The 23,486-nt window shown below is 40.9% G+C and overlaps 2 protein-coding genes across 2 annotated transcripts; both read right to left on the minus strand.

Moving 5' to 3' along the window:
- Positions 1–1,473: 1,473 nt before the first annotated feature.
- LOC142991899 (myosin heavy chain, fast skeletal muscle-like) lies at positions 1,474–11,081 on the minus strand. The gene is made up of 39 exons (XM_076142068.1): positions 10,875–11,081; positions 10,645–10,788; positions 10,401–10,557; positions 10,284–10,311; positions 10,095–10,200; positions 9,918–10,010; positions 9,774–9,837; positions 9,591–9,689; positions 9,394–9,497; positions 9,163–9,301; positions 8,953–9,071; positions 8,614–8,763; positions 8,327–8,497; positions 7,934–8,237; positions 7,729–7,793; positions 7,558–7,645; positions 7,302–7,419; positions 7,095–7,218; positions 6,858–6,994; positions 6,514–6,769; positions 6,171–6,413; positions 5,911–6,087; positions 5,688–5,833; positions 5,485–5,575; positions 4,985–5,374; positions 4,757–4,883; positions 4,552–4,670; positions 4,262–4,458; positions 3,904–4,087; positions 3,624–3,789; positions 3,390–3,514; positions 2,986–3,294; positions 2,690–2,893; positions 2,478–2,603; positions 2,225–2,395; positions 2,021–2,125; positions 1,838–1,933; positions 1,596–1,727; positions 1,474–1,494 (listed from the first exon to the last, which is right to left on the minus strand). The coding sequence occupies exons 1-39, from the start codon at positions 11,079–11,081 to the stop codon at positions 1,474–1,476; spliced, it is 5,802 nt and encodes a 1,933-aa protein (XP_075998183.1).
- Positions 11,082–13,738: 2,657 nt separating this feature from the next.
- LOC142991900 (myosin heavy chain, fast skeletal muscle-like) lies at positions 13,739–23,486 on the minus strand. Its single transcript, XM_076142069.1, has 39 exons — positions 23,280–23,486; positions 23,050–23,193; positions 22,806–22,962; positions 22,689–22,716; positions 22,500–22,605; positions 22,323–22,415; positions 22,179–22,242; positions 21,995–22,093; positions 21,798–21,901; positions 21,567–21,705; positions 21,357–21,475; positions 21,018–21,167; positions 20,731–20,901; positions 20,337–20,640; positions 20,161–20,225; positions 19,983–20,070; positions 19,726–19,843; positions 19,498–19,621; positions 19,262–19,398; positions 18,917–19,172; positions 18,579–18,821; positions 18,320–18,496; positions 18,096–18,241; positions 17,896–17,986; positions 17,396–17,785; positions 17,158–17,284; positions 16,950–17,068; positions 16,660–16,856; positions 16,302–16,485; positions 16,022–16,187; positions 15,788–15,912; positions 15,364–15,672; positions 15,069–15,272; positions 14,859–14,984; positions 14,606–14,776; positions 14,404–14,508; positions 14,221–14,316; positions 13,976–14,107; positions 13,739–13,759 (listed from the first exon to the last, which is right to left on the minus strand). The coding sequence occupies exons 1-39, from the start codon at positions 23,484–23,486 to the stop codon at positions 13,739–13,741; spliced, it is 5,802 nt and encodes a 1,933-aa protein (XP_075998184.1).

Raw genomic sequence — 23,486 nt, forward strand, 5'->3', positions numbered from 1 at the left:
GGCAGAATGCAGAATTAAGCCGCCACGTCGAGCAGGGTCCACAAAAAACCTTCACAGACATGAGAACTGTGCATCCTACAGTTCAGTTGGAAGAAAAAAGAAGCTCCACCCAGGCTCTCAAACCAGTGTATGTTCTTCCAAACAGGAAAACACATTCCAAAACTGTACGACAGAGAACGTGCTTCACTGCAAGAACATTCTAAAACTATTTTTAATTAGAAAATAGTACCACACTCTCATCAGAACAGACTGAATGCATGTGAAGTATGATGATATGGGAGCTACAGGGAATTCCCTGAACTACAGGGAATGTGAAGGGAAATTGTGACAGTGATATGTGGACAGACATTTGAACTATGATAGGTAAAGTATTGGTAAAATAGTAGAATAAGTAACTAATAATATATATATGAAAAAAACATTGTCTTGTTTTCTAAAGAGTTAAATATGATGTGAATTCATTGGTGAGCGTGACACGCTCAAAATGTATACAGAAAAAAACAAGCTTATGTTGCTTTATCAAGTGACATCGTGCTGTCAGATGTACGTATTCTTTGACCCTTTCGCAAGCTACTCAGAAACGGGGCGAGCGACCTGTTGGAGACCACTGGTATATGGGGTGATAGCGCTGTTCCTCAGATTATCGAGTCGCTCAGGTTTAGTTACAACTCTGGACTAATGCAAGATGGAAAGCAACGGATTGACATTGACTCTTGATCAAATATTGAATTTAAAATTTCGATTAGCTGGGCATACTGTGCATCATAGATGTACATCTCGCAGTTTAAATGTTTTTCGTTGTATATTATTATTGACGAAAGCATTTGACATGACAATGTGTATACAGTTGTGGGACACTTTTTTATACCAAAGAGAAACGGGAAAAGGAAGGGAAAAAGCTGCAAGGAAAGAACTATTGATTGGGACCTGGTAGGAGACAAAGAAACGATGACTTGAGTTGATGACTTATACAATTGGGTTGTATGGGTGGTCGATAATAGCATTGTTGGTGATGAATAATTGTGTTTGGTACCAGAGTAATAATAGTGAAGAAATACAATACAAACCACATTTATAGATTTACTATGGAAGGCAATGAAAATTCTTCTATATTTTATCTATTTCTATTCTATATGGGCATGTGGAGGGAACCAATGTTAACCACAGACCTGTATAGGTTTTATGTTACTATTTTGATGCATGAAGTTGTGACAATAGCATATAGGCTTATGTTTATATTGTGTAGACAAAGCTAATTGTTATATTTACTGTTAATATTCACTTATAAGATTCAATGAAAAATATTCTAGTCAATAAATATTGTTTGTTTTTGCCTCTTTCTGTTCTCTCTCTCAGTGGAATGAAAACAATGAAAATAAGGGAAGGTGATTTATACAAACAGATTTTAATTGGAGCATATTTCGCACCATATTATATGATTTGAAACATGTTGGCACCTGTCAGCAGTGGGTTTTACTCAGCTGCCTCCTTTCCCTAGTGAAACACAAACAAAATAATGATGAGTTTTAAGTTAGTTTTAAGAAGTAATATATTTTACAAAAAGCAAATCTTTAAAATTAACAGCAGACATTTACCTTGCCAGAATCACGGCTCTTTGCTCTCAGCTTGTTGACCTGAGACTCTGCAATGTCAGCACGCTCCTCAGCCTCCTCCAGTTCATGCTGGACTTTCCTGCACTTGGACAGGTGGACATTGGCTTGCTCCTCCTGGAATACAATAAAAGATTAAATGGCATATACGCACATGTCTGCTTTGTATCAAACAACTGTAGTGTGTTCTGACATTTTTATGTTTAACATCAATGTTATGTCCTTACCGCTTCCTCAGACTGCCTCTTGTAGGCCTTCACCTTGAGCTGTAGTTTGTCAACTAGATCCTGAAGCCTGGTAACATTTTTCTTGTCCTCTTCAGTCTATGACAGGATGTAAATTTGTAAGATCCAACATTTTTGGTAGTAACTACATTTGTTTATTACTACATGGTGTCAAAGTGACTGTACCTGGTAGGTGAGCTCCTTCACCCTCCTCTCATACTTGCGGACTCCCTTAATAGCATCAGCTCCACGTCTCTGCTCTGCTTCGACTTCAGCCTCCAGCTCACGCACCTTTAGAAAACAAGTTTACTTTTATTAAGAATCCATTCTATTCAACATAGTCAAATTTAAATAGCTTTGGTTCAACTTTTTATATCGTGTTTGTCTTACCCTGGACTCAAGTTTCTGGAGCTGTTTCTTGCCACCCTTCATGGCCAGGTTCTCAGCCTCATCCAGACGGTGCTGCAAGTCCTTAACAGCAACTTCCAGATTCTTCTTCATCCTCTCCAGGTGAGCACTGGTGTCCTGTTCCTTCTTCAACTCCTCGGCCATCATAGCAGCCTATAAAATATGGAATCAAAAGTTTTACAGAAATGCAGATCACCTTTAAATGATGTACCTGATGTATGAAATATGAGCCTACATCAGTGATGGCTTTCTTAGCCTTCTCCTCAGCATTTCTAGCTTCCTGAACAGTGTCATCCACTTCACTCTGGATCTGGACCAGGTCAGTCTCAAGCTTCTTCTTGGTGTTCAGAAGGCTTGTGTTCTAAAAGAAGAACAGGGCACTTAATTAACTCAGAACATAGTGTACTTAAATTAAAAGTTGTTTGGTAAATCCTTGTATTTACCCACCTGAGAGTGCAGAAGTCCAACACGCTCACTGGCGTCCACCAGCTCCTGCTCAGCCACTTTGCGGCCTCTCTCTGTCTGCTCCAGAGCAGCCCTAAGCTCCTCAATTTCAGCCACCATCAAACCATTCCTACGCTCCACCATAGCAGCTTGCTCTTTAACATCATCCTGGGCTCTGACAGCATCGTCAAGGTGCAGTTGTGCATCCTAGTGCAAATATATCAAGAGGGAATTAGGGCATTGTGATAATTGAGCTTGTCTTACTACAGTGTGTCCAACTACTCTGTGTGTTACTGTACCTTCAGTTGTGCCTGGACATTCCTCAGCTGCTTCTGGGCCTCAGCAGCCTGGCGATTGGCATGACTGAGCTGGATCTCCATTTCATTCAGGTCTCCCTCCATCTTCTTCTTGATTCTCAGGGCATCATTTCTGCTTCTGACCTCAGCATCCAGAGTGCTCTGCATAGAGTCAATCACTCTCTGGCTGTTCCTCTTGATCTGCTCCATCTCCTCATCCTTTTCAGCCAGCTTCCTGTCCACCTCACTTTTGATCTGGTTGAGCTCCAACTGAACGCGGAGGATCTTAGACTCTTCATGTTCCAGGGTTCCCTAATGATATGAAAAATAAAACAACTATCCTTGCAATTTGTTTGAAATATTGTATGTGTCTTTTTTGACATAATTGATCTCTAGAAGAAGTTTACCTCAGCTTCCTCAAGGGCTGTCTGGATCTCAGACTTCTCTGTCTCCACCTGCTTCTTGGACTTCTCAAGCTCATGAATGCTCTTGCCAGTCTCACCCATCTGTTCTGTCAGATCTGAGATCTCCTCTGTGGACAGATTTGCGTGTTTGGTGTAAAACCTCAAAATGTAAAACACAAAATGTGAAATATATGTGTTGAATGCAGTCTATCTGTAGATGTTGTTATTGTAACTCACGTTGGAGGTTCTTGTTTTCACGCTTCATGGTCTCCAGCTGATCCAGAGCTTCCTCATAAGAGTTCTTCATCTTGAACAGCTCAGTGCCAAGAGAACGAGCCTCCTTCTGAGCTCCTTCAAGCTCTGCCTGACCCTCCTCAAACTTCTGTTTCCACTCTGCCAAAACCTGAGTTACAAACAATTTATGCAGTTGGCCTACTAAATAGTTAAATAATTGAAAACAGCTGATTATATTCAACCTGGTTAGTAAGGCATTGCCACACAAAGCAGAAGTTGCTACCTTATCAAAGTTCCTCTGTTTCTTGTCCAGGTTGGCAGCCAATCCATTAGCCCTCTCCACATCAATCATCAGGTCCTCCACCTCACTCTGGAGTCTCTGCTTTGTTTTCTCCAGAGAGGCACATTTGGAATTCACAGCCTCAATCTGCTCCTCAGCCTCCTGAAGACGCTGGGCCAGCTTTTTCCTGTTGACAAATTTGGTTTTTTTCTTCACTAGACTCATGACATCACAAATAACTTAATATTAATATCCTCGTATTTCAGAATGTATACAATACAGATCACTTGGTCACGTTTTGCAAAGCAAGTGCATGTTACATCTGTAGGAGCCACTTTTTTATGATATGGATTTTACTCACTTGGCCTCCTCAAGCTCCTCAGTGCGCTGGATAGCATCAGTTTCATACTTAGATCTCCACTGAGCCACCTCGCTATTAGCCTTGGACATTCCACGCTGCAGCTCAGCCTTGGCTTCCTGCTCTTCCTCAAACTGCTCCCTCAGAAGATCACAGTCATGGCGGGCAGACTGCACCGCATGTGCAAGTGCGTTCTTGGCCTGTTAAAAGATATATTATTGAATGCAAATTGCAAATGCAAATTAATAATTGAAACTCTGGAAATTATTTGTAGACATTCAAAGTTTTCTTACCTTAACCTCCTCCTCAATCTGCCTCTTCAGTTCCTCAATCTGCTGAGTGAAGGCCTGTTTGCCTCTTGTCAGCTGGGACACAAGTGCTTCTTTCTCTTCAATCTGACGACCAAACTCACCTGTGACAATTGGCACAACATGTTAAATTCGGTCTCTCAATAACACAGTAACAGCACACTGTATTTGGATCCTGTCTTAAGCATACCATTTTCTGTCAGGAGACGTGCTTTCTGTGCTCCCACGTCATTTAGCTGACGAATGTTTTCATCATTCTTGCTCTTCAGTTCACTCAGTTGGTCTTCAAGAGTACGGGACAACTTCTCCAGATTTCCCTAAAGGTGATACGTTTTTGTCAGCTTCAGAGATTAGATTTGACTTCTTTATTGTTTTCACTTGATTAACGAATATTGATATTCTGGATATATTTGCTGACCTTTGCTTTAGCCACAGCCTCCATGTTGCTGGCGAGGTCGTCAATCTCCATCTTGTATTCACTCTTTTCCTTCTCAAGCTTTTGCTTGACACGCTGAAGGTTGTCGATCTGTTCTCCCAGTTCAGCAACGCTGTCAGCCTGCTTCTTGCGCAGAGCAGCAGCAGTGGCCTCATGCTGTAGAGTGGCCTCCTCCAGGTCACGACGGAGCTTCTGGAACTCAGCCTCACGCTTCTTGTTCATCTCAATCTGAGCAGCTGTAGCACCACCGGCCTCCTCCAGCCTCTCACTGATTTCTTCAAGTTCCCTGGAGAGGTCAGCTCTCTGCTTCTCAACCTTGGCGCGAGCAGCACGCTCAGCCTCAATCTCTTCCTCCAGTTCCTCAATACGAGCCTGTTGAATAATATGTGGCTCTCTTTCAATAAACTGCCCCTTTTTGAAAACATACCATTGTAAATGTTTACACCAAATGCATGATGGATGGTATTTCTCTTGTGGGTCACCTGAAGCTCCTTGATCTTCTTCTGGAGCTGAGCACCCATAGACTGCTCATCCTCAATCTTGCTCAGGAGCTGCGCAGTTTCAAAGTCCTTCCTGTGTGAAGTACAGATCAAGTACACCTTGGTAACAATGTTCCAATAAAGTTAATCATATCTTCAAAAGTCAATGTTTTTGTAATATATGGATGAGAAATAAAGTTTGTTACTTCTTAATTTTCTCGTCAGACTGCTGCTTGTCATTCTCCAGGTCCATGATAGATTCCTGGGCCAGTTTCAGGTCACCCTCAAGCTTCCTCTTGGCTCTCTCAAGGTCCATACGCAGCTTCTTCTCTTGCTCCAGAGAACCCTCAAGCTGTAGGAGAACACTCATGTTATTATCAGGTCAAACAGGAAGTGTGTTGACAAAATTGACCAAATTTGTAAACTCACATCATCCACTTGCTGCTCAAGTTTGGTCTTGGCCTTGGTCAGAGTGTTGACTTTGTCTTCTTCAGCCTGCAGGTCATCAAGAGTCTGCTGATGTGCCTCTTGGAGGGCTTTCTTCTCCTTGGTCAGCTTGGCAAGGCTCTCATCCTGAGAGGCCATCTCCTCAGTCAGGTTCTTCACCTGGGTGTGGAAGAAAAAAGGTTACTTTTGAATTGATATGTTTTTTTTTGCAATACATGAGATGCTTGTGAATATTTATGAACCTTGTTCTCAGTGGCATGTTTCTCCTTTTCCACTTTGGCCAAGGTAAGCTCCAGGTCATCAATGTCTTTCTTGAGCTCAGAGCATTCATCCTCCAGTTTTCTCTTCTTGGCAGTAAGCTCAGCATTCATTTCCTCTTCATCCTCCATCCTCTCAGTTGTCTCTTTGAGTTTGGCCTCAAGCTGAATCTTACTCTTGATCAGTCCCTCACACCTCTCCTCAGCATCTGAGAGATTCTCTGATTCCTAGTTCACATTGAAAAAATAGAATGCCATGTCTACAAATTATGGACTAAATAGGAAAATAGATCTCTGTGTATTGTTTGGCCTGTTTATTTGTACTTACTGATGCCACTTGCAACTGCAGATCATTCTTTTCTTGTAGAAGAGACACCATCTTCTCCTCCAGCTCCTTTTTCTTGGCCAGGGCAGTAGCCAGGTCTGTTGTCATTTTGTCATAATTCTCTTTCATCTGGGCCAGCTCCTTCTCAGTTTCAGCAGTCTTAAGCAAAGGCTTGATCTTGTAGTACACCTTCATCCATGGCCAGTGTTTTACATTCATGAATGAGCGGACATTGTACTGGATGGTAAAGATGGCGTCTCTGTGGACAAGACAGAGTTGCAGTTATGGACAGTTCATTTTACATTTTTAATAGTGTACATAAGTGTCAAGAAATGTTTTCAACATGCCTTCTCTCTGTCATCTGCACAAACTCCTTCCTCATGAGGTAAGCACGGCAGAGAGCCTGAGTCATTGTGACCAGAGAAGCCAGTTTTTCATCACGCATCTCCTCAAGGGTACCGAGCAAACCGGCCTTGAAGAATACCTGAACAAAAATAATAATGCAGTCACAAAAAGCATTTCATGGCAAATCTTATAAAGAAATATCCTTTTTAAAGTTGAATAAGATAAGTATAGTTTTCTACCTTGGTGGTTCCAAATCTGTACTGGTCATGATCAACATCAATAGACCCAAGCAGCTTCTCAGCAGCTTTCTTGTTGTCAATGAACTGGCCCTCAGGGATGACGCTGGCATTCAGTACCTTGTACCTTTTGTGAGACAGGTAATGGTTGAATTGAGGATATCTTTGGATTGCCTCCCTCAAAACTTAACCTAAAATATAAATTTGTACCTCTGCTTGAAGTCACTGTATTGGATTCTGCTTGGGAAGCCCTTTCTGCAGATTCTGATGCCCTCCAGCACACCATTACACCTGAGCTGGTGGATGACCAAGAAGTTCTCCATCAGACCTGTAGAGAGAATTTTTCTTGAATATTTTGAATACTTAATTATTCACTATCTTGATATCTGCCAAAATACATTTTACCATCCTAGTATACTGAACCACACCATGAACACAATGAATATCCTGTTATTTATGACAGTACCTGGAGTCTTGGACTCATTAGGAATCAGGCAACGCACAAAGTGGGGATGAGTGCTCCTCAAGTTTGTCATCAGCTTGCCCAAGTTCTCCTGAAGGTAGAAAATGGAGATTTTATAAAAGGTAAGAACACTGAATTTAGTTCTCAATCAGGGCTGTTTTTCTTAAACCTTACCCTAAATTGTGAAGACACGGTCTGCATAGAACCTCCCTTCTTCTTGCCTCCCTTCTTTCCAGCTTCTGTATTTTAGAAGATGTTATAAATTGAAATTCTTAGATTAATTCAACCCAACATATACATAAAGCTATATAAAGCACAACAGAAAAGTATGCATATATGCATAACTTTTAAAAGCATGTATCACTGGAGGATATCACACCTTCAGGGGGAGCAGCAGGATACAGAAGAGATAGCAGTTTCACTGGGGACTTCTGGTACAGCCCCAAAACAGACTCATTCAGAGGATCCTTGTTCTTGTCCAGCCAGCCAGAAATGTTGTAGTCCACAGTGCCAGCATAGTGCACCAGGGAGAAGTGGGCCTCAGCCTTACCCTTGGCAGGCTTTGGCTTCTCAAATGCTTTGTTTTTGCCAAGATGCTGGTCGTACAGCTTGTTCTTAAAGGATGTGTCTGTGGCCTTGGGGAACATGCACTCCTCTTCCAGGATGGAGAAGATGCCCATAGGCTTGATAAAAGAGCAAAGAGTTGTGTCAATGATAATCTTCTTGCATATGACACATGGAGTATACAGAGACTCACAAAACTATTGTTTACCTTTTCAATCAGCTCAATGCAGGCAGCCAAGTCCATACCAAAGTCAATGAACTCCCAGATAATACCCTCTTTCTTGTATTCCTCTTGCTCCAGGACAAACATGTGGTGGTTGAAGAACTGTTGCAGCTTCTCATTGGTGAAGTTGATGCACAGCTGCTCCAATGTGTTGAACTGTGAATGGAGAGATAATTTGCAGAGTCATCCTCATGGAATGAGAGTGAAATGAAAGTCTTGTGAAAGTTAGTAACTTCTTCTTGTAAGTTGTTGATATTATGATTGAAGCTCACATCAAAGATCTCAAAGCCAGCAATATCCAAGACACCGATGAAGTACTGTCTTGGCTGTTTTGTGTCCAACATCTGGTTGATACGGATGACCATCCACAAGAACATCCTCTCATAGATAGACTTGGCCAAGGCAGGCACTGAGTTCAGCACCTGCAATAAAATTGAAAAAAGGTTTTCCACCATTTCTAAAATGATACACAAAAATACAGATAAAAAAACAACTTGATTTCATTTTACATATTTGCATGTTGTGTTTACCAAATACATTGGCAGTGCTCATTTAAAGAATTTGATTTATATGGACATGTAAATTAGGAAGAGACTGGTGCATTTTCTCACCTGGGGGACAGTCTGTCCCTTGGTGACAAACTCATTTCCAACCTTTACTCTGGGGTAGCACAGGGCCTTCAGCATGTCAGCTGAGTTCAGACCCAGCAAGTAAGCAACCTTGTCGGCTTCTGAAAAAAGATTCCATCAAATTAAGTATTATAATAACAACCGCTGATTATCATACTGTAGACAACAGAAAATTAGGACTCGAAGACTTACCCTCTGTGCCATCAGGCTCTGCCTGCTCCTCACGCTGCTTCTGCTTGAACTTCATGTTACCATGGTGGATGACAGCACCAGTCATCTTGTAGATGCTCATCTTCTCCTCAGAAGTGAAGCCCAGGATGTCAATAGCGTTCTGTATTCAAAATGGGTTAAAAAGTAGTACATTTGAACGACCAGTTGGGAATATTTGTTTGATGTATAAAAAAAACCAATGAGATGGATTACATCAGTGGCTTCCAGCTCCACTTTGTCATCAATACTGGCCACGGTGATCTGACCCATGCTGGTCATTGGGAAGTCATAGGGATTGGTTGTGATCAGGGAACATTCTGGGGAAAGACAATGTCAAATCCATTCATAGTTTTGGTTTACGTGAGCAACATAAATAAGCATTATGAAAAGATAAACATTAATGGTCTTACCAATGATTCCGGGTATGTGGTTGGTCATCATCTGGTAGAAGATGTGGTAGCCTCTCTCATCAGGAAGCTGGAATGTCACTCTAGACTTCTCCAGCAGATCTATAAGCATTGTTTAATGTCAAAATATTGGCCACTCTTACATATATCAGGCCTTTGGAATCATTGTAATTATTCGTCACTTACATGTTTCAATATCAGCACTAGACAGTTTGCCAGTTGTGCCGAAGTGGATTCTGATGAATTTACCCTGTTTGGTAAAGCAGAATTCTTGATTTCCATCTACACAATACAATATTTCCTGATGGGTTCCAATCTCTCTATACTTACAAAACGAGATGAGTTGTCATTTCTCACAGTCTTGGCATTACCATAGGCCTCCAGCAGGGGATTGGCAGCAATAATCTGGTCCTCCAGTGACCCCTGTATTCCCAAATTAGGATAATGTCAGAAAATTGTTTCTTCTGGAAACATGTTCTATACTTTAATCCAGTTAAAATCACATACCTGATACTTTGCGGTATCTTTCTTCTTGTCTCCACCCACTGAGATTGTTGCAAAGTATTGGATGACACGTTTGGTGTTCACTGTCTTTCCAGCTCCAGATTCTCCACTGTTTGTTGACATGATGGTATTAGAACAAAGTCTGGATCAATTATGTTTATATTAAATAACCTCAACAGATGTGATACTTACGTGATCAAGACAGACTGGTTCTCCCTATCTGTTAAATGAAAAGCACAGGTATTACTTATCCGACCAATAGAAGCCCTGTATATTGACAAAGCTGACATTGCTATGTTCAGGACATACCGGTAAGCATGTACTGATAGGCATTGTCAGAGACAGAGAAGATGTGGGGTGGAGCCTCCATACGCTTCTTGCCTCTGTAGGCATTTACAACTTCAGCATCGTACACTGGGAGCCACTTGTAGGGGTTCACAGTGGCACAGAAGAGCCCAGAGTAGGTCTGACAGTGATCAGAGAAATACATGCAATTAGCATTGTGTTACTTTTGTACTTAAGAAATGTTTGCACATGAGGCATATTATCTTACATAGATCATCCATGCAGCATAACGCTCTTTGAGGTTATACAACACAGAGGCTTCATTGAGATGGGTCATCATGGCCATATCCTCAATTTTGTCAAACTTGGGAGGGTTCATTGGGGTAACATCATCCTCCTTGACTGTCCTCTCCTGAAAGGACATCAATCACATTTGTCAGAATGCAAATGAATCAGATAGATTTAATTCTCAGTTCAGTCATAGTTTAAGATACTAACCTCCTCTGCACCAAGAACTTTGACAGTGACTTTGCCACCATCTTTCTTGATGATTGTTCCCTTCAGGTACAGCTCTTTCGCATCAGCCACATAGCAAGCACTCTTGGCATCAAATGGTCTGTTTTGAGCCTCAATTCTCTCCTTCTCTGGTTTACGGAGGTAAATGGAAGCTTTGCCATACATGGCCATCTCCGCGTCCGTACTCATGGTGGCGGCTTACTTCTGTGTGGTAATTTGTAAATATGATTACTTACTGTATTATCTGAAATAGCTAACACATCATCTTAATCATTGGTCTCAAATAAATATTTCAATGTAATTTTCACCCTACACATTGTTGTTGTTTGTTTTTTTTTTTACAACAAACTAGTTTCAATATCCATAGGATTCATTGAATGATGAATAAATATTTCATCACATTGCATTTACTATATTCTGTATTTCACAGATTTAGAAATTGAAAATGTCCATACCTGATCCTTTTATGCTGGCAAATTGGCTGGCTTTATTCCACAATCCTGTCGAAAATATTTTTTAATCAGTGTAAGTATAAAAGCACATTCTTTTTAAAACGAAAAGCAATTCACTTAAGAAACTTTTCTTTATTTGGTGTATGGTTTTTAAAAAATTCCAGCGTAATAATAAATAATCTCACCACAAGCAGGAACTTCACAGGTCTTCTACCACACTCGCAAGCTGTCCTCGGGCTCCTTATATTGAATCTGATGTGCTTACAAGGCAGTAGTTAAAAATGGGACACATGCCAAATGTGGTAAGAATGGCATGGACCATATTGCACTTGAAACATGTGTCGCACATGCTTTGATCGTATGTGTTGGCTTTCAGTCTGTATAGCCAGTTTCTGATTCCTTTCCTATATCGTATTTGAGTATTGAAAGAAAAAATATTTCTAAAATAGATTAATAATGAAGTACTTTTTGGACAGTTTTGTAAAAAGATAGGGGTTTTCTGTTTTATTTAATCTTTTAGTGACAACCAAAAAACAAATGAAAACAATGTTAATGCATATCAGAAAAAAATAAATATGCACTAGTGTTGTTTAAGCAAAATAGATTTTGCTGTCATATTGACACTTGTGTTAAGCTGTAAACACCATAACTAACATGCAGCTGAAAATTATTTCTGGCTTCATACAATTACTGACTTTGGCATGTTTTTTATGTCAAGCCCCAGGCGGATATTTTTTATACATTTTAATTTCACATGTCACGGAAAAATGTTAATCCTCTGAGTGAGAGTTCAATAGTTTAAATGATTATAAAAATAATAATAATGATGATAACATGTTTTATGTTTTATGTAATTTTAAAGCTTTAATGTTATCCAAATCTTCTTATTAAATGTCTTAGACAGTCTAGGCAGAAGGACATTAATCATTATGTTAATGTGAGCTACACCTATACATGATGTGCCGTTATTGTATCAAGAATATTTTCTATAGGCTCAAAGCACAAGCTCAGAAATTCTTGGGTCTGCTACCACATATTGTCACTCTTATTTTGGAATCTTTACTGTCTTGAATGTGACTGGCTTGCAAAAGTTAAAAATGGGACACATGCCAAGTTTGGTAAAACAGCTGCCCTTCCATCAGTTAAACATTTGTTGCGCCTTCTACACCCATCTTATGTTACATGATTCAATCAGCAAAGGCATCTCCTGGATTTGTGATAATCCTTTAAGTTAAAATAAGCAACTTTTATTATTTATTACAAGAGTACCAAAGTACGCTGATTAAAATCAGATAAATATTCACATCATTCTTATTTAGTGATTTGAGTAAGATATACACCTATAAAAGCCTGAATATTGAAAGGTAATCTAATGTAAGTAGTATGCTTGAATTAAAAACATTTTGATGTAAAAGTTTCACAACTAATTAAATAAAATGTATAATACCATTGCTTGTTCTTGAGTGTAAATGACATGTCTGTGGTATTCACACTCATATGTCAAGCCACTAACACCTCAACAGACTTTATAGACCTACTGTAACTTCCAATCCATTTTTGGTACATGCATGTGGCCTCATTCCTGTTGTTGAGCAATATATTGGAATCAGTTTTTTAAATTCTGTCTAGTTAAGATGTACTGTATCCTTGTTTTAACAATATTTATTTATTTTAACCTTCACTTAATATTTGAAGGTTCAAAACACGATGACGGATAGTTTGCAGTGGAGACAAATCATTTTTTATGTTACCAACTGTGGAATGTACATTGGGGCCAATCAAAGGCAATGTCAGTGAAGGACATCGGACTTCAGAAGTGAGACAAAATGGAAACTGACTTGGGAAAAAAGGAGTCTTTAAACTGCAGATTTGTATGGTTACTCTCAATTTCTATTTGACATGCCAAGTCAGATTCCTTCTCATCTTTGACAACTTTGGGCATTAGATTTTTTAAATGAATCCTTATCAAGGGGAAATTTACTTTCCACATTTTTGATTTATTCATTCATTCTCCCTAGATGCTTAACCTTACAGGGTCTTGGGGTGCTGGTTCCGATCCCAGCAGGCATTGGGCGAAAGGAAGGGTATTATAATTACAACAAACTATATAATTATAATTCAATATTCAATATGATGTAACAATTTATGTTGATTGAGTATATAATGTGTGTCTAAAAGGCCAGAGTTTATTGCGCTGGCTGACCAAAGGGCCCAAAAGAGAGATTCTGAGTTAGAGGAAACTTTGTCCTGAGCGCAGTAGACATGTCATTAATATATCATATATCATGAAAGAAATATCAAACAGAGAGGGAGATTGGATTAACAGCTTTTTTATTGGTGTGGCTTTTTTAACGTCATATTATATGAATCAAAACAGCAATCAGCAAGGGCACTTTACTCAGCTGCCTCTTTTCCCTGTTAAAAAAAAGACAGACTTTGAGTTACGTTTCAACAAGTTTTGGCTGATCATTTTCCTATCAGCCACAGTAGGTTTAAATTGATGAATGAATAAGTATAATATAGAAATAATGCTAAGTACTATATATTCAGTAGTATCTTACTCTGCAGTATTGACTGGCATATAGAGTATGCAGAATATCAATTTTTTTTAAATGAATGGTTGATATTTACCTTGCCAGTGTCACGGCTCTTTGCTCTCAGCTTGTTGACCTGAGACTCTGCAATGTCAGCGCGCTCCTCAGCCTCCTCCAGCTCATGCTGGACCTTCCTGCACTTGGACAGGTGGACATTGGCTTGCTCCTCCTGGATTACAATAGAAGTTTAAATGCCATGTACAGTACGTGTCTGTTTTGTATCGAATAACTGTAGCCTGGTCTGACATTAAGTTGTATTAAACATCAATGTTATGTCCTTACCGCTTCCTCAGACTGCCTCTTGTAGGCCTTCACCTTGAGCTGCAGTTTGTCTACCAGATCCTGAAGCCTGGTAACATTTTTCTTGTCCTCTTCAGTCTATGACAGGGAGTCAATTTGTATGATCGCACATTTTCAGCAGTAACTACATTTGTTTATTACTACATGGTGTCAAAGTGACTGTACCTGGTAGGTGAGCTCCTTCACCCTCCTCTCATACTTGCGGACTCCCTTAATAGCATCAGCTCCACGTCTCTGCTCTGCCTCGACTTCAGCCTCCAGCTCACGCACCTTTAGAAAACAAGATTTCATTTTATTAAGAATCCCTATTCAACATATTCAAATTAAAATAGCTTTGGTTCAACTTTTCATATCGTGTTTGTCTTACCCTGGACTCAAGTTTCTGGAGCTGTTTCTTGCCACCCTTCATGGCCAGGTTCTCAGCCTCATCCAGACGGTGCTGCAAGTCCTTAACAGCAACTTCCAGATTCTTCTTCATCCTCTCCAGGTGAGCACTGGTGTCCTGTTCCTTCTTCAACTCCTCGGCCATCATAGCAGCCTATAAAATATGGAATCAAAAGTTTTACAGAAATGCAGATAACCTTTAAATGATGTACCTGATGTATGAAATATGAGCCTACATCAGTGATGGCTTTCTTAGCCTTCTCCTCAGCATTTCTAGCTTCTTGAACAGTGTCATCCACTTCACTCTGGATCTGGACCAGGTCAGTCTCAAGCTTCTTCTTGGTGTTCAGAAGGCTTGTGTTCTAAAAGAAGAACAGGGCACTTGATTAACTAAGTCACAACGTATTTAATTTAAAGTTGTTAGGTAAATCCTTGTATTTACCCACCTGAGAGTGCAGAAGTCCAACACGCTCACTGGCGTCCACCAGCTCTTGCTCGGCCACTTTGCGGCCTCTCTCTGTCTGCTCCAGAGCAGCCCTTAGCTCCTCAATTTCAGCCACCATCAAACCATTCCTACGCTCCACCATAGCAGCTTGCTCTTTAACATCATCCTGGGCTCTGACAGCATCGTCAAGGTGCAGTTGTGCATCCTAGTGCAAATATATCAAGAGGGAATAGGACATTACCATAATTGAGCTTGTCTTACTACAGTGTGTCTAACTACTCTGTGTGTTACTGTACCTTCAGCTGTGTCTGGACATTCCTCAGCTGCTTCTGGGCCTCAGCAGCCTGGCGATTGGCATGACTGAGCTGGATCTCCATTTCATTCAGGTCTCCCTCCATCTTCTTCTTGATTCTCAGGGCATCATTTCTGCTCCTGACCTCAGCATCCAGAGTGCTCTGCATAGAGTCAATCACTCTCTGGCTGTTCCTCTTGATCTGCTCCATCTCCTCATCCTTTTCAGCCAGCTTCCTGTCCACCTCACCTTTGATCTGGTTGAGCTCCAACTGAACACGGAGGATCTTAGACTCTTCATGTTCCAGGGTTCCCTAATGATAAGAAAAATGAAATAACTATCCTTGCAATTTGTTTGAAATATTATATGTGTCTTTTTTAACATAATTGACTTGCCCAACAAAAGATTGATCTCTAGAAGAAGTTTACCTCAGCTTCCTCAAGGGCTGTCTGGATCTCAGACTTCTCTGTCTCCACCTGCTTCTTGGACTTCTCAAGCTCATGAATGCTCTTGCCAGTCTCACCCATCTGTTCTGTCAGATCTGAGATCTCCTCTGTGGACAGATGTGCGTGTTTGTTATAAAACCTCAAAATGCAAAATACAAAATGTGAAGTGTATTTGTTGAATGCAGTCTATCTGTAGATGTTGCTATTGTAACTCACGTTGGAGGTTCTTGTTTTCACGCTTCATGGTCTCCAGCTGATCCAGAGCTTCCTCATAAGAGTTCTTCATCTTGAACAGCTCAGTGCCAAGAGAACGAGCCTCCTTCTGAGCTCCTTCAAGCTCTGCCTGACCCTCCTCAAACTTCTGTTTCCACTCTGCCAAAACCTGAGTTACAAACAATTAATGCAGTTGACTTACCAAATAGTTAAATAAATGAAAACAGCTGATTATATTCAACCTGGTTAGTAAGGCATTGCCACACAAAGCAGAAGTTGCTACCTTATCAAAGTTTCTCTGTTTCTTGTCCAGGTTGGCAGCCAATCCATTAGCCCTCTCAACATCAATCATCAGGTCCTCCACCTCACTCTGGAGTCTCTGCTTGGTTTTCTCCAGAGAGGCACATTTGGAATTCACAGCCTCAATCTGCTCCTCAGCCTCCTGAAGACGCTGGGCCAGCTTTTTCCTGTTGACAAATTTGGTTTATTTCTTTACTAGACTCATGACATCACAAATAACTTTATATTAATATCCTCGTATTTCAGAATGTATACAATACAGATCACTTGGTCACGTTTTGCAAAGCAAGTGCATGTTACATCTGTAGCAGCCACTTTTTTATGATATGGATTTTACTCACTTGGCCTCCTCAAGCTCCTCAGTGCGCTGGATAGCATCAGTTTCATACTTAGATCTCCACTGAGCCACCTCGCTATTAGCCTTGGACATTCCACGCTGCAGCTCAGCCTTGGCTTCCTGCTCTTCCTCAAACTGCTCCCTCAGAAGATCACAGTCATGGCGGGCAGACTGCACTGCATGTGCAAGTGCGTTCTTGGCCTGTTAAAAGATATATTATTGAATGCAAATTGCAAATGCAAATTAATAATTTTAACTCTGGAAATTATTTGTAGACATTCAAAGTTTTCTTACCTTAACCTCCTCCTCAATCTGCCTCTTCAGTTCCTCAATCTGCTGGGTGAAGGCCTGTTTGCCTCTGGTCAACTGAGACACAAGTGCTTCTTTCTCTTCAATCTGACGACCAAACTCACCTTGTGTGACAATTGGCATGACATGTTAAATTCAGTCTCTCAATTACACAGTAACAGCACACTGTATTTGGATCCTGTCTTAAGCATACCATTTTCTGTCAGGAGGCGTGCTTTCTGTGCTCCCACGTCATTTAGCTGACGAATGTTTTCATCATACTTGGTCTTCAGTTCACTCAGTTGGTCTTCAAGAGAACGGGACAACTTCTCCAGATTTCCCTAAAGGTGATGTGTTTTGTCAGCCTCAGAGATTAGATTTCACTTCTTGATTGTTACTACTTGATAAACACATATTGATATTTTAAAACAGCACTGGATATATTTGCTGACCTTTGCTTTAGCCACAGCCTCCATGTTGCTGGCGAGGTCGTCAATCTCCATCTTGTATTCACTCTTTTCCTTCTCAAGCTTTTGCTTGACACGCTGAAGGTTGTCGATCTGTTCTCCCAGTTCAGCAACGCTGTCAGCCTGCTTCTTGCGCAGAGCAGCAGCAGTGGCCTCATGCTGTAGAGTGGCCTCCTCCAGGTCACGACGGAGCTTCTGGAACTCAGCCTCACGCTTCTTGTTCATCTCAATCTGAGCAGCTGTAGCACCACCGGCCTCCTCCAGCCTCTCACTGATTTCTTCAAGTTCCCTGGAGAGGTCAGCTCTCTGCTTCTCAACCTTGGCGCGAGCAGCACGCTCAGCCTCAATCTCTTCCTCCAGTTCCTCAATACGAGCCTGTTGAATATAATGAGGCTCTCTTTCAATAAACTTCCCCTTTTTGAAAACATTCCATTGTAAATGTTTACACCAAATGCATGATGGATGGTATTTCTCTTGTGGGTCACCTGAAGCTCCTTGATCTTCTTCTGGAGCTGAGCACCCATAGACTGCTCATCCTCAATCTTGCTCAGGAGCTGCGCAGTTTCAAAGTCCTTCCTGCAAGATGCAAAGAAGTACACCTTGGTAACAATGTTCCAATAAAGTTGATCATATCTTCAAAAGTCAATGTTTTTGTAATATATGGATGAGAAATAAAGTTTGTTACTTCTTAATTTTCTCGTCAGACTGCTGCTTGTCATTCTCCAGGTCCATGATAGATTCCTGGGCCAGTTTCAGGTCACCCTCAAGCTTCCTCTTGGCTCTCTCAAGGTCCATACGCAGCTTCTTCTCTTGCTCCAGAGAACCCTCAAGCTGTAGGAGAATACTCATTGTTATTATCAGGTCAAACAGGAAGTGTGTTGACAAAATTGACCAAATTTGTAAACTCACATCATCCACTTGCTGCTCAAGTTTGGTCTTGGCCTTGGTCAGAGTGTTGACTTTGTCTTCTTCAGCCTGCAGGTCATCAAGAGTCTGCTGATGTGCCTCTTGGAGGGCTTTCTTCTCCTTGGTCAACTTGGCAATGCTCTCATCCTGAGAGGCCATCTCCTCAGTCAGGTTCTTCACCTGGGTGTGGAAGAAAAAAGGTTACTTTTGAATTGATATGGTTTTTTAGCAATACTTGAGATGCTAGTAAATATTTATGAACCTTGTTCTCAGTGGCATGTTTCTCCTTTTCCACTTTGGCCAAGGTAAGCTCCAGGTCATCAATGTCTTTCTTGAGCTCAGAGCATTCATCCTCCAGTTTTCTCTTCTTGGCAGTAAGCTCAGCATTCATTTCCTCTTCATCCTCCATCCTCTCAGTTGTCTCTTTGAGTTTGGCCTCAAGCTGAATCTTACTCTTGATCAGTCCCTCACACCTCTCCTCAGCATCTGACAGATTCTCTGATTCCTAGTTCACATAGGAAAAATAGAACGCCATGTCAAAAGATTATGGACAAAGAAGCAAAAAGAGATTCATGTTTATTTCAGTTAATTTCTACTTACTGATGCCACTTGCAACTGCAGATCATTCTTTTCTTGTAGAAGAGCGACCATTTTCTCCTCCAGTTCTTTCTTCTTGGCCAGGGCAGCAGCCAGGTCTGTTGTCATCTTCTCATAATTCTCCTTCATCTCAGCCAGCTCCTTCTCAGTTTCAGCACTCTTTAGCAGAGGCTTGATCTTGTAGTACACCTTCATCCATGGCCAGTGTTTTACATTCATGAATGAGCGGACGTTGTACTGGATGGTAAAGACGGCTTCCCTGTGGACAAGACAGAGTTGCTGTTATGGACAAAGTAACATTAGATTTTTAGTTTTGGACATTATTGTCAAGAATTATTTTAAACATGCCTTCTCGCTGTCATCTTCACAAACTCCTTCCTCATGAGGTAAGCACGGCAGAGAGCCTGAGTCATTGTAACCAGAGAAGCCAGTTTTTCATCACGCATCTCCTCAAGGGTACCAAGCAGACCGGCCTTGAAGAATACCTGAACAAAAACAATATTATAATACAACATACATTTTATTGCAATCCTTGTATAGAGGTTTACTTTAAAGATTTAAATAAGATAAGTATGGTTTTCTACCTTGGTGGTTCCAAATCTGTACTGGTCATGATCAACATCAATAGACCCAAGCAGCTTTTCAGCAGCTTTCTTGTTGTCAATGAACTGGCCCTCAGGGATGACGCTGGCATTCAGTACCTTGTACCTTTTGTGAGACAGGTAATGGTTGAATTGAGGATATCTTTGGATTGCCGCCCTCAAAACTTAAAATCTTAAACTTAAAACTTAACCTAAAATATAAATTTGTACCTCTGCTTGAAGTCACTGTATTGGATTCTGCTTGGGAAGCCCTTCCTGCAGATTCTGATGCCCTCCAGCACACCATTACACCTGAGCTGGTGGATGACCAGGAAGTTCTCCATCAGACCTGTAGAGAGAATATTGCTTGAATATTTTGTGAATACTTAATTATTCACTATCTTGACCTGCCTGAATACATTTTACCATCCTAGTAAACTGAACCACACCATGAAACACAATGAATATCCTGTTATTTATGACAGTACCTGGAGTCTTGGACTCATTAGGAATCAGGCAACGCACAAAGTGGGGATGAGTGCTCCTCAAGTTTGTCATCAGCTTGCCCAAGTTCTCCTGTAGGTACATGGAAACATGGAGTTTTAATAAAAAGTAAAAAACACTTATAATTCTCAATCAAGGCTTGATGTGTTTCTTAAACCTTACCCTAAATTGTGAAGACACGGTCTGCATAGAGCCTCCCTTCTTCTTGCCTCCCTTCTTTCCAGTATCTGTTTTTAAGAAGATGTTATAAATTGAAATGTTAGATTGATTCAACCCCATAAATACATGAAGATATATGCATAACTTTTGAAAGCATTTATCACTGGAGAATATCACACCTTCAGGGGGAGCAGCAGGATACAGAAGAGATAGAAGTTTCACTGAGGACTTCTGGTACAGCCCCAAAACAGACTCATTCAGAGGATCCTTGTTCTTGTCCAGCCAGCCAGAAATGTTGTAGTCCACAGTGCCAGCATAGTGCACCAGGGAGAAGTGGCCCTCAACCTTACCCTTGGCAGGCTTTGGCTTCTCAAATGCTTTGTTTTTGCCAAGATGCTGGTCGTACAGCTTGTTCTTAAAGGATGTGTCTGTGGCCTTGGGGAACATGCACTCCTCTTCCAGGATGGAGAAGATGCCCATAGGCTTGATAAAAGAGCAAAGAGTTGTGTCAATGATAATCTTCTTGCATTATGACACATGGAGTATACAGAGACTCACAAAACTATTGTTTACCTTTTCAATCAGCTCAATGCAGGCAGCCAAGTCCATACCGAAGTCAATGAACTCCCAGATAATACCCTCTTTCTTGTATTCCTCTTGCTCCAGGACAAACATGTGGTGGTTGAAGAACTGTTGCAGCTTCTCATTGGTGAAGTTGATGCACAGCTGCTCCAACGTGTTGAACTGTGAATGGAGAGATAATTTGCAGAGTCATCCTCATGGAATGAAAGAGAAATGAAAGTCTTGTGAAAGTTAGTAACTTCTTCTTGTAAGTTGTTGATATTATGATTGAAGCTCACATCAAAGATCTCAAAGCCAGCAATATCCAAGACACCGATGAAGTACTGTCTTGGCTGTTTTGTGTCCAACATCTGGTTGATACGGACGACCATCCACAAGAACATCCTCTCATAGATAGACTTAGCCAAGGCAGGCACTGAGTTCAGCACCTGCAATAAAATTGAAAAAAGGTTTTCCACCATTTCTAAAATGATACACAAAAATACAGATACAAAAACATCTTGATTTCATTTTACATATTTGCATGTTGTGTTTACCAAATACATTGGCAGTGCTCATTTAAAGAATTTGATCTATATGGACATGTAAATTAGGAAGAGACTGGTGCATTTTCTCACCTGGGGGACAGTCTGTCCCTTGGTGACAAACTCATTTCCAACCTTTACTCTGGGGTAGCACAGGGCCTTCAGCATGTCAGCTGAGTTCAGACCCAGCAAGTAAGCAACCTTGTCGGCTTCTGAAAAAAGATTCCATCAAATTAAGTATTATAATAACAACCGCTGATTATCATACTGTAGACAACAGAAAATTAGGACTCGAAGACTTACCCTCTGTGCCATCAGGCTCTGCCTGCTCCTCACGCTGCTTCTGCTTGAACTTCATGTTACCATGGTGGATGACAGCACCAGTCATCTTGTAGATGCTCATCTTCTCCTCAGAAGTGAAGCCCAGGATGTCAATAGCGTTCTGTATTCAAAATGGGTTAAAAAGTAGTACATTTGAACGACCAGTTGGGAATATTTGTTTGATGTATAAAAAAAACCAATGAGATGGATTACATCAGTGGCTTCCAGCTCCACTTTGTCATCAATACTGGCCACGGTGATCTGACCCATGCTGGTCATTGGGAAGTCATAGGGATTGGTTGTGATCAGGGAACATTCTGGGGAAAGACAATGTCAAATCCATTCATAGTTTTGGTTTACGTGAGCAACATAAATAAGCATTATGAAAAGATAAACATTAATGGTCTTACCAATGATTCCGGGTATGTGGTTGGTCATCATCTGGTAGAAGATGTGGTAGCCTCTCTCATCAGGAAGCTGGAATGTCACTCTAGACTTCTCCAGCAGATCTATAAGCATTGTTTAATGTCAAAAATATTGACCACTCTTACATATATCAGGCATTTGTAATCAATGTAATTATTCGTCACTTACATGTTTCAATATCAGCACTAGACAGTTTGCCAGTTGTGCCGAAGTGGATTCTGATGAATTTACCCTGTTTGGTAAAGCAGAATTCTTGATTTCCATCTACACAATACAATACTTCCTGATGGGTTCCAATCTCTCTATACTTACAAAACGAGATGAGTTGTCATTTCTCACAGTCTTGGCATTACCATAGGCCTCCAGCAGGGGATTGGCAGCAATAATCTGGTCCTCCAGTGACCCCTGTATTCCCAAATTAGGATAATGTCATAAAATTGTTTCTTCTGGAAACATGTTCTATACTTTAATCCAGTTAAAATCACAAACCTGATACTTTGCGGTATCTTTCTTCTTGTCTCCACCCACTGAGATTGTTGCAAAGTATTGGATGACACGTTTGGTGTTCACTGTCTTTCCAGCACCAGATTCTCCACTGTTTGTTGACATGATGGTATTAGAACAAAGTCTGGATCAATTATGTTTATATTAAATAACCTCAACAGATGTGATACTTACGTGATCAAGACAGACTGGTTCTCCCTATCTGTTAAATGAAAAGCACAGGTATTACTTATCCGACCAATAGAAGCCCTGTATATTGACAAAGCTGACATTGCTATGTTCAGGACATACCGGTAAGCATGTACTGATAGGCATTGTCAGAGACAGAGAAGATGTGGGGTGGAGCCTCCATACGCTTCTTGCCTCTGTAGGCATTTACAACTTCAGCATCGTACACTGGGAGCCACTTGTAGGGGTTCACAGTGGCACAGAAGAGCCCAGAGTAGGTCTGACAGTGATCAGAGAAATACATGCAATTAGCATTGTGTTACTTTTGTACTTAAGAAATGTTTGCACATGAGGCATATTATCTTACATAGATCATCCATGCAGCATAACGCTCTTTGAGGTTATACAACACAGAGGCTTCATTGAGATGGGTCATCATGGCCATATCCTCAATTTTGTCAAACTTGGGAGGGTTCATTGGGGTAACATCATCCTCCTTGACTGTCCTCTCCTGAAAGGACATCAATCACATTTGTCAGAATGCAAATGAATCAGATAGATTTAATTCTCAGTTCAGTCAAAGTTTAAGATACTAACCTCCTCTGCACCAAGAACTTTGACAGTGACTTTGCCACCATCTTTCTTGATGATTGTTCCCTTCAGGTACAGCTCTTTCGCATCAGCCACATAGCAAGCAGTCTTGGCATCAAATGGTCTGTTTTGAGCCTCAATTCTCTCCTTCTCTGGTTTACGGAGGTAAATGGAGGCTTTGCCATACATGGCCATCTCTGCGTCCGTACTCAT

The sequence above is a fragment of the Genypterus blacodes genome, unplaced genomic scaffold, assembly GCF_046128005.1.
Source record: "Genypterus blacodes isolate CSIRO-AG114 ecotype Tasmania unplaced genomic scaffold, CSIRO-AGI_Gbla_v1 ptg000021l_1, whole genome shotgun sequence".
In the NCBI taxonomy this organism is placed as follows: Eukaryota; Metazoa; Chordata; class Actinopteri; order Ophidiiformes; family Ophidiidae; genus Genypterus; species Genypterus blacodes.

Bases quoted from the DNA above. Each gene is read 5' to 3' on its own strand.
- LOC142991899 (XM_076142068.1), bottom strand. From the start codon at position 11,081: ATGAGTACGGACGCGGAGATGGCCATGTATGGCAAAGCTTCCATTTAC. The intron at 8,238-8,326 runs GTAAACAATAGT...TCTTTTATCAAG, and splicing joins GCATTGAGCTGATTGAAAAG to CCTATGGGCATCTTCTCCAT. The intron at 6,770-6,857 runs GCATGTTGAAAA...TCTTGTCCACAG, and splicing joins GTGCAGATGACAGAGAGAAG to AGACGCCATCTTTACCATCC.
- LOC142991900 (XM_076142069.1), bottom strand. From the start codon at position 23,486: ATGAGTACGGACGCAGAGATGGCCATGTATGGCAAAGCCTCCATTTAC. The intron at 23,194-23,279 runs GTTAGTATCTTA...ATGTCCTTTCAG, and splicing joins AAGTTCTTGGTGCAGAGGAG to GAGAGGACAGTCAAGGAGGA. The intron at 19,844-19,982 runs GTACTGTCATAA...TTCTCTCTACAG, and splicing joins TAATGAGTCCAAGACTCCAG to GTCTGATGGAGAACTTCCTG.